The sequence below is a fragment of the Sinocyclocheilus anshuiensis genome, unplaced genomic scaffold (assembly GCF_001515605.1).
Source record: "Sinocyclocheilus anshuiensis isolate Anshui unplaced genomic scaffold, SAMN03320099.WGS_v1.1 scaffold1423, whole genome shotgun sequence".
In the NCBI taxonomy this organism is placed as follows: Eukaryota; Metazoa; Chordata; class Actinopteri; order Cypriniformes; family Cyprinidae; genus Sinocyclocheilus; species Sinocyclocheilus anshuiensis.
This window is the reverse complement of record NW_015536552.1, coordinates 532665-541964: the sequence shown is the minus strand read 5'-3', so window position 1 is coordinate 541964 and position 9300 is coordinate 532665. Positions and strand designations below refer to the sequence as shown.

At 39.7% G+C, this 9300-nt stretch overlaps 1 protein-coding gene across 1 annotated transcript in view; it reads left to right on the top strand.

Annotated features, from left to right (window-relative positions):
* LOC107701097 (synaptotagmin-9-like) overlaps positions 1 to 9300 on the top strand; it is a 32362-nt gene that overhangs the window by 1697 nt on the left and 21365 nt on the right. The window contains exons 2-3 of the mRNA XM_016503029.1: positions 6541 to 6904; positions 7120 to 7666. Of these exons, the coding sequence (XP_016358515.1) occupies positions 6541 to 6904; positions 7120 to 7666 (911 nt within the window). The remainder of the gene's footprint in view (positions 1 to 6540; positions 6905 to 7119; positions 7667 to 9300) is intronic.

Below are 9300 nucleotides of genomic sequence, written 5' to 3'. Positions count from 1 at the left end.
CAGCCTACCTGAGTATTGTTGCTGACCATGTCCATCCCTTTATGACTACAGTGTACCCATCTTCTGATGGCTACTTCCAGCAGGATAATGCACCATGTCACAAAGCTCAAATCATCTCAGACTGGTTTCTTGAACATGACAATGAGTTCACTTTACTCAAATGGCCTCCACAGTCACCAGATTTCAATCCAATAGAGCACCTTTGGGATGTGGTGGAACGGGAGATTCGCATCATGAATGTGCAGCTGACAAATCTGCAGCAACTGCGTGATGCTATCATGTCAATACAGAGCAAAATCTCTGAGGAATGTTTCCAACACCTTTACTGACAATTAGGCAATATCACGTTCATTATCGCAGGCGATTCAATCTGCGATAATGAATGCAATATTGCCTAATTGTCAGTGAACTACGGCTCTGTGTAATAATTGCCGCTCCATCTGAAAGCAGGTGATGGAGATTTACTACTAATCACAGAACCGGCTTTACTGACGAGATGCGCATGACAATCGCATGCGATTAATTGCACAGCCCAAATATTATTAATATTATTATTATTGTTATTATTATTAGTGTAGTCAGGACAAGTATACACATACACACAAAAAAACAGCCCCAATCCTCATTCCCCACAGTCCAGTATTAATGACCTATTTAGAGCTGTCCTGTATTTTATCATTTGAAAATGCAGCCTACATTCATTCCATTTTAATGCTGCAGCATATCAGATGCAGTGTAATTTTAGCACTAATATTCTTGCAGGAAGATTAATAACCTTTTTTTGTAGGTTTATGCATTCAGAAGTTAAATTAAGCATAAAATGATTATACAGGCATTCAGTGTTCCTAGAACGCTTCACAGGAAACTTGTGAATCCCCAAAACAACCTTTCATCAATGACAGAAATAGAGCATTGCTTGACTCAGTATGAAGTATATGGGCTTAACTAAACATTAGCTTCACTTAACCTAAGCTTCATAGTTCCTAGCCTCTCCTCAGATGCTATCGTCTTCATCCTCAGAGACACTGAGCGGTCGACAGGAAGCCATTAGGATTCCACCCCACCATGCTACTCTGTACACTTTCTCCTTTGCGATTACCCTGCATTGACATCCGTTAACACGAGGCCTTCAAACCTCATAGGAGAACGATTCATAGTAATTTGGTCCCTCAAGGATTGTACAAGAATTTAATGAAAGGGAACAGCTCAGTTCAGAGGAACCCAGTAAATATACTCTTAGCTTGATGGGAATTCACATGTGTCGCTGCAAAGTGCCTGTATGGTGGAAAGCCATTTGTAATGAAACCCAAGGGAACCTGGCACTTTGAGAGGTTAATAACACATCACTGTAACGGATGACTTATAGACAGTTCAGTCGACATGTGGGCACATATTGACAGGTGTTTCTGTAACTGACAGCCCAAACACAGGAAAGACAGTGTCTCATTCTCACACAGGCAAGTTTATGACACGTCCATGAGCAATGCTGATAATATGTGCTAGTGAAGGGCTATTGACTGTGAAGGTTGTGTACTATTATGTGAGTCATATTTATTCATAGCAATAGTTTCTACTACCATTGACATCTGGACTGTCATTAAAAGTCTTCGACTGGTCAACCTATAAACACTTTTCTTCCCTGCAGTGGAAAAAACTGTGACTTGCCATCAAATTTGCAAACAGTCTTCCAGCTTCATTCTGATTGGCTAACAACTGCTAGCATCTGTGGTCTGCCACCTGGAATTACAGAAGCAGAAACAAAAATAGACGTTGTGAGAGGTTGAGCTCAGTGAATATGGCCTTTCGAACTATCTACATGCATATGCATGCTCATAATACACGGTGCGTGATTAAATAGTGTTTTTGTGTTCATATGTGAACAAATACCCACATGTGTCTGGATTTATGTTACACCTGCTTAAAAAGATGCATAACAACATGATCTCTGGGAATGTACTTTTAAAATGAACAGGCAAATTGAGATAGGAGAGGCAATTTGTCGGGAAGGTCTGACTCTAATCCACCTGATACCTTAAATCAAATGGCTTGCGTTCTCTGGCAAGTGTCACGACCTTTCTTGTAGCCATTCAGGTGTGTTTACCTCAGCTGGAAGGCTCACATTCCTCTGTTTATATGTAAAAGTAAGTTCATCTTTACTCAAAGGACAAAACGGACTGGGAGAAAGGAGAATGCAATCTCTTTTTTTTTCTTCTTTTTTTTTTTGGAGAGTGATGGTAAACAAATTCACTTTAAGCCAGTGTCATTAATCTTGTGTTGGATAAGTTAATAATGTGATGTCAGAGCTTAGAAATTAGTTTAGTGTCTTGTGGGATTGTAGACACAATCTTTAGTTTCCATATTTGTAACCAACACAGATGCAACATGAAGATGTTTCCATAGAGATGCACTAATCTTTCTGAATGATTGCTTTTAATGCCTGAAAACAAAGAAATATCCACATTGAGTGAACAAGCTTAATTGTATTTGACTCCTTTTAAATCAAACTCCCTTTTATGGCAAGTTCACTCAGCAGCCATTTTGGAAATGTAATTTCCAGTTCAAGTGCAGCTCTTCGATATTTGAAAGGAGAAAGCGCTAAATCTTTCAAATGTTTGTTTTCTTTTAATAGATATTTAAAATCAGGAATGAAAACTGACAACTATGCTGTCATAAATTATTTTTTTAGCTCACATTACACAAAAAAAAACTGTATTTCTCAAGCTAGATGAATCGCATTCGATTATGAACGCAATATTGCCTAGCTTGTCAGTGAACTACGGCTCTGTGTATTAAATGCCGCTCCATCTGAAAGCAGGTGATGGCGATTTACTACCAATCACGGAACCGGCTTTACTGACGAGATGCACTTGACAATCACATGCGATTAATTGCACAGCCCTAGGCACAAGTATGCCTAGAAGTACAGTGAAGTCTATTATCAAGAAGTGGAAGGTATTTGGTACAACACCGGCCCTCCCTGGATCAGGACGTCGCTCCAAACTGGATGAAAGAGCCAGAAGGAAACTGACAGCATGAAAAGAGCTTTCCTGGAGCATTTCAGTCCTTGGTAGTGCAACTGAAGCAAACAATCAACTATGGGCACCCATCAAAAGATTTCTGGGATAAAGTTGTGGACGGGCACAAGTCAGGAGATGGATACAAAAAAAATTCAAAGGCTTTATCAATGCCTAGAAGCACAGTGAAGTCTATTAGTGGAGGGTATTTGGTACAACACAGTCGCTCCCTGGATCAGGACGTCACTCCAAACTGGATGAAAGAGCCAGGAGGAAACTGGTCAGAGAGGCGACCAAGAGGCCTACAGTAGGGCTGTGCAAAAAATCAAATGCAATTTTCATGCGCATCTCGTCAGTGAAGCCGCTTCTGGTGATTAGTAGTAAATCTCCAGCACGTGCTTTCAGATGGAGCGGCATTTACTACACCGAACATGTAGTTTACTACACATGAAAATCGCATTAGATTTTTTGCCCAGCCCTAGCCTACAGCAACTCTGAAGCAGTTGCAGGAATTTATGACAAAGAGTAGTCATTGTGTGCATGTGACAACAATATCACAAATTCTCCACAAATGTGGCTTGTATGGGGGGGTTACAAGAAAAAAGCCATTCCTCAAGAAAGGCCACATGCAGTCACGACTGAGCTTTGCCAAAACACACCTTTAAGATTCTGAGGCAGATGAGAGTAAAATTGAATTATTTGGCCTCCACACCAAACAATATGTCAGAAATTTAAAACAGCTCACCATCCAAATAACAGCATTCCTACAGTAAAGCATGGAGGTGGTAATATCCTGTTATGTGGGTGTTTCTCTGCAGCATGGACTGGAGCACTCATCAGGATAGAAGGAAAATGGATGGGGAAAATACCATCAAATTCATGAGGAAAATCTGCTGCCTTCTGCCAGAAAGTTGTCAATGGAAAGAAGGTTTACCTTCCAACATGACAATGATCCAAATCACACAGCTTGGACTTCTGATGTTTTAAAAGAATATTTCCCCCAGTTCATTATTTAATCATTATGAAATTATTCCGTTTTTTCTGAAGAACACAAAATGAGATGTTTAGCAGAATGTTCACACTGCTCTTATCCATGCAATGAAAGTGAACGGTGCCACAATGGTGACCACAGGTTTTATGATGCTTTTATGTTTTGTCATTTTTGGAGCTTGGCAGCCCCTGATTGCTTTATTATATGCAAAAGCTGCATTAATATCCTGACTAACATCTCCTTCTGTGCTCTAGACAGGAAGAAAGTCACACAGGTTCAGAATAACATAAGTGTGAGTAAATAATGACAGAATCGCATACATTTTTGACTGAACTATCACTTTAAGGACACCAACAACTCCAGCCCAGATATTAAGAGATGTCCTTTACAAAATGTCTCAATATCTGGATTGCAGAAAGTGTTTAAAAGTTTTCAGAATTCATTTTTGAAGAAAAAAAAAAAAATGTTTTGTAACAGATGTCTTTAAAGCATTTATTAAAGCTCACTTGTTGAGGTAAGTCCACCTTTGATCCTGGGGGGCATACATTTTTGACTGAACTATCACTTTAAGGACACCAACAACTCCAGCCCAGATATTAAGAGATGTCCTTTACAAAATGTCTCAATATCTGGATTGCAGAAAGTGTTTAAAAGTTTTCAGAATTCATTTTTGAAGAAAAAAAAAAAATGTTTTGTAACAGATGTCTTTAAAGCATTTATTAAAGCTCACTTGTTGAGTTAAGTCCACCTTTGATCCTGGGGGTTGCCATTTGTCGTGCCTGATCAAACAAAAACTTATAAGCTGCATAAAACATATTGTTCAAGGATATAGGCTAAATTTGCAGACTAATCCAGTCATTTAATTTCTCTTGATGATTCTTTTAATTAAATTTATGTTAATTAGTGTAAAATTATAGGCCCATTCACACCAAGAATGATAACTATATTAGCGTCCACACCATAGCACGATGATCTGTTTATTATAAGTGTGCGCTGCATTTATGATGTCTGTCGCTTTAGATGCTTGCATGTGGAATCTGATTGGCTGTCAGTTGCCTCATTTCAAAGACTGCACCCTCCGGAGGCCACATTTGTCAACCGCATACGTCATCTTTTCAGAAAAGTAACCACTACAATCCAAATTAAAAAATAAATTACAGTAATTTACACCTCACAATTGAATAAGTCCGTTTTATAATGGTGCTTTTTCTAAAATTTGACAACCGTGATGACTTCTGTGACCAACAAATGGGACCTCCAGAGGGCATCTCCTATGGAAAGAAACCAACCTGGTCTCATAAAAATACGTACCTCTGGGTACTTTTCTGTAACACCGTTTTTACGTACCTTACTGCACGTTTTGCCGCAGTTTCAGAGAGAAATGTCCACTGAGTGGCGCTAAAACACGGGTTCAATACGTGAATATAGGTACGTATTGCAGTGTTTTTATTACGTTGCTTCAGGTATGTATTGCGGCGGTTCAGAATTCAAATATCCGGGGACTGTCGCTAAAAGTTAATGCTCTATCGTGTTGGAAATATGCCCTACGCCAAACCCAACCCTAAACCTACCCGATAGTGTTAACAAATGCAAAACTTAACCGTAGTTACACGGGATTCGAACCAGAGCTCCTCACCTCTCAAATACGTCTCCGCACTCCCTGAACTACCGAACAAACCTACCGTCTATGAAAACTCATAGATATGAAGCTGGATATGTGCGATGCTAACATTCAAAAGCATCAGTTTTCAAATCTCCCAGTATATTAAAATTGTTTTGAAGTCATAGCATAATATTCTTCAAGTAATTGTGCGAAAATTACGCTTTATTAATTGAAATTCTGTAAATTTGTGTGAAAAGGAATAAAAGGTGTCTGAGTTTTACTGCCTTTAGTGTTCATTTCTTTTGGAAACTGCAGTGATATGTACTTATTGTTACGTATTTCGCGTCTCGAGAAAAAGTGCCCCAGGTACGTTTTTGCCATGAGACCAGGTAGAACGAAAATAATAGGTAATATTTATCAGGAGGAAAGAATCGTTCTGAAACTGATCCCAGCAGCATTGTTTCTCTTTGTTGTCTCTATTCTCATAGAATTAGAATGATTATTAAAACGTATAATTATTTTTACAATTATCGTCCTTTATGCAAACGGGCGTATAGTCTAGGAAACAGCACCTCAGAAAAGGTGATGTAAGTGATTCTAGCCATTTTGCTAATTTCAAACCACAGACTCTCACTCTCCAAATACATGATGTCAGCAAACATAAATGTGCAAAATGATTCACAGCCAGAGAGCCTTTCTGATTGGCTAGTTTTCTGATGCCCTCTCTTGATTTCAGGAATATATGAATGCTTGATCTGTTGTTAAATTTATTAACATTGTTTTTTTTTTTTCAGCTGGAGCCAGGAGGGTTATTTTATGTCTGGTATTTCAAAAAAATGCAGCTTACAGCATTTTTAAAGCTAGTCTATAAATATCTTGAAAGTTTTGAACACCATCCAGTGACCGACTTTCTCTCTTGGTTATTGCTCCAGATGTGTCTGTGAGCCTGTTGTCCCTCTTGACCACCACATGTGGCCTGGTGCTGTTTGCCGTCTCCCTGTTCGTGTCATGGAAGTTGTTTTGGGTGCCATGGCGAGATCGCTTCTTGCCCGGCTTAAAGGACCAGCAGGGCGAGCAGCAGCCAGTCCTGACCGAGGTGGAGGGCCTGGAGCGGGAATACAGCGAAGACTTTGAGAAGGATCCCAATGCGCCGATGGTGCTCCCGGAGTCAGCCATGAAGATCAGCCACACATCCCCGGACATCCAACTGGAGGCCCAGACTAAGGCCACAGAGCTCAACCACATCCACACAGCTCGCGTACAACGACAAGTCACCGAACCGACCTCATCTGTCAGGTGAGTCACGTTTTCCTGACTTCATCAGGCGTAATCACACACCCACCATTGATATTCATTTAGCAATTCCCAGTTGGCATTTGTCAGACAGTGTGGGCCTCTGTGACCTTCAACTTTAATTAAAGTTCTTCTCAGTCTCGTTATTCAGAAGATGTCTAGCATATGAAGCCAGCAAATAGCCCAACAGGCATCCGCCTCCTTTCTTCTCACTGCAGGCACAACTCCATCCGGAGACAGATGAACGTCTCCAACCCCGATTTCAACTTGGCCCAGTTCCAGAGACAGGAGTCCATATCGGGTCCAGGTTTGGGCCGCATCAAGCCTGAGCTCTACAAACAGCGGTCGGTGGACGCGGACGACGGCAGACGAGCGGACATCTGTGGCCGCTTGCACTTCATCCTCAAATACGACTGTGACTTGGAGCAGCTCATTGTGAAGATCCACAAAGCCCAAGATCTACCTGCCAAGGACTTTACGGGAACATCCGACCCATACGTGAAGATCTACCTGTTGCCAGACCGCAAAACCAAGCATCAAACCAAGGTGCACCGCAAGACTCTGAACCCCATCTTTGACGAGGTTTTCCTGTTTCCTGTGGCGTATGCTGAGCTTCCCACACGCAAGCTCCATTTTAGCGTCTACGACTTTGATCGCTTCTCGCGGCATGACGTCATTGGCCAAGTGGTGGTGGACAACTTCCTGGATCTAGCTGACTTTCCGCAGGAAACCAAGCTCTGCAGGGATATCCTTTATGTTAGTGCGGTAAGTCTTCCTTAGTGTGTCTATATATACTGAACTTGCATTTTTCGTGTAATCTTATGTGCTCCGTCCTCTCAAATAATGTTGACAATGGAAGAATCTTCAAATAGTAAAATTCATGATTGGAAAGCAAGGCAGAATTGTCACCAAAAGCATTTCAGGTTTGATTTAGTGTGGGTTGTATTAGCTGCTGTATGTAGTGTTGCAACACTGTGGGGGCTTCGAGTGCGTGACTCAAGATAGTTTTATCAAGGTACAGGAGGCTGCTATTGGAAATCAATGCAGGGAATTTGTACCCGGATGATAGTGTCAGTTTAAATTAAAGCAAACACGAGAACTGTGTGTGTGTGTGTGTGTGTGTGTGTGTGTGTGTGAGTGTGTGTGAGTGTGTGTGAGTGTGTGTGTGTGTGTGTTTCCCTTGATGTCAGTAATTATACATTTTTTTTAAATGTATTTTTTATTTATTTATTTTTTTGAAAATGCTTAGAATTAGTGAAATCAAGAGAAAAAAAAATCACCAAAAGTTGGTGACAGTAAGATTTTTTAAGGAAATTGATAATTTTATTAATCAAGGATGCATTTTCAAATTGTTACAAAATTTTAAATAAATGCTTTTCTTTTGAACTTTCTGTTCATCATAGATTCCTTAAAAAATGGTTCCACAAAAAAAAAAAAAATTAAGCAGCACAACTGTTTTCAACATGGATGATAATAAGAAATGTTTTATAAGCACCAAATCAGCATATTAGAATGATTTCTGAAGGATCATGTGACACTAAAGACTGGAGTAATTGCTTTGACATCATAGGTATAAATAACTTATTCAAATAGAAAACAGTTGTTTAAATTGTAATTAATATTTCAGACTATTACTGTTTTTACTGTATAAAATGAAGTAAAAAGTAAATTATTGAATGTACAAAAAGTGTTATTTATTCTAAATTGTATATTGTCTAGGTTATAATATACATTAAATAAATAGATAAATCCACTGCTCTCTTGTCTCCTCTGAGGCTGGGACAGTAGTGTTCTGTGCTCGCCTGTGCAGCCAAAAGACAGAACAGTTAGCATGTTTTGCTCAAACTTTCGCCATGGCATTAGAACTGGTACACCGTTGTCGCTTGCGAAATCAAATCACGGCGCCGTGGGTGTAAACTTACAGATTATGGGGCAGTAAAATTATAATGCGATCCCTTTGCCATGTCACCAAGGGAGCGAAATCTGACGCCCTCGTTTTTTCAGATGCTTGCAGAAAAAGGCTTACCAAAACAAAGTTACAGAGTTAATCTTTTTCACGTTTCCTTGGTTGGTAGATGCACTGGGGACCTGATTATAGCACTTAAAACCTGGAAAAGTCAGATTTTCATGATATGTCACCTTTAAGTCAGTGTTTGATTTTATTTCCATACTACTGATAGAAACCTCAGACAAAAGCTTTTGACTGTTGTGTCAAATCTTACCATTTATAAAGGTCTTTCACCATTTAAAGTATAGTTTTAAAGGGGTCATATGATGCTATTTAAATTTTTCCTTTCTCTTTGGAGTGTTACAAACGCTTGGTGCATAAAGAAGATCTGTAAAGTTGCAAAGACTAAAGTCTCAAATCCAAAGAGATATTCTTTATAAAAGTTAAGAGT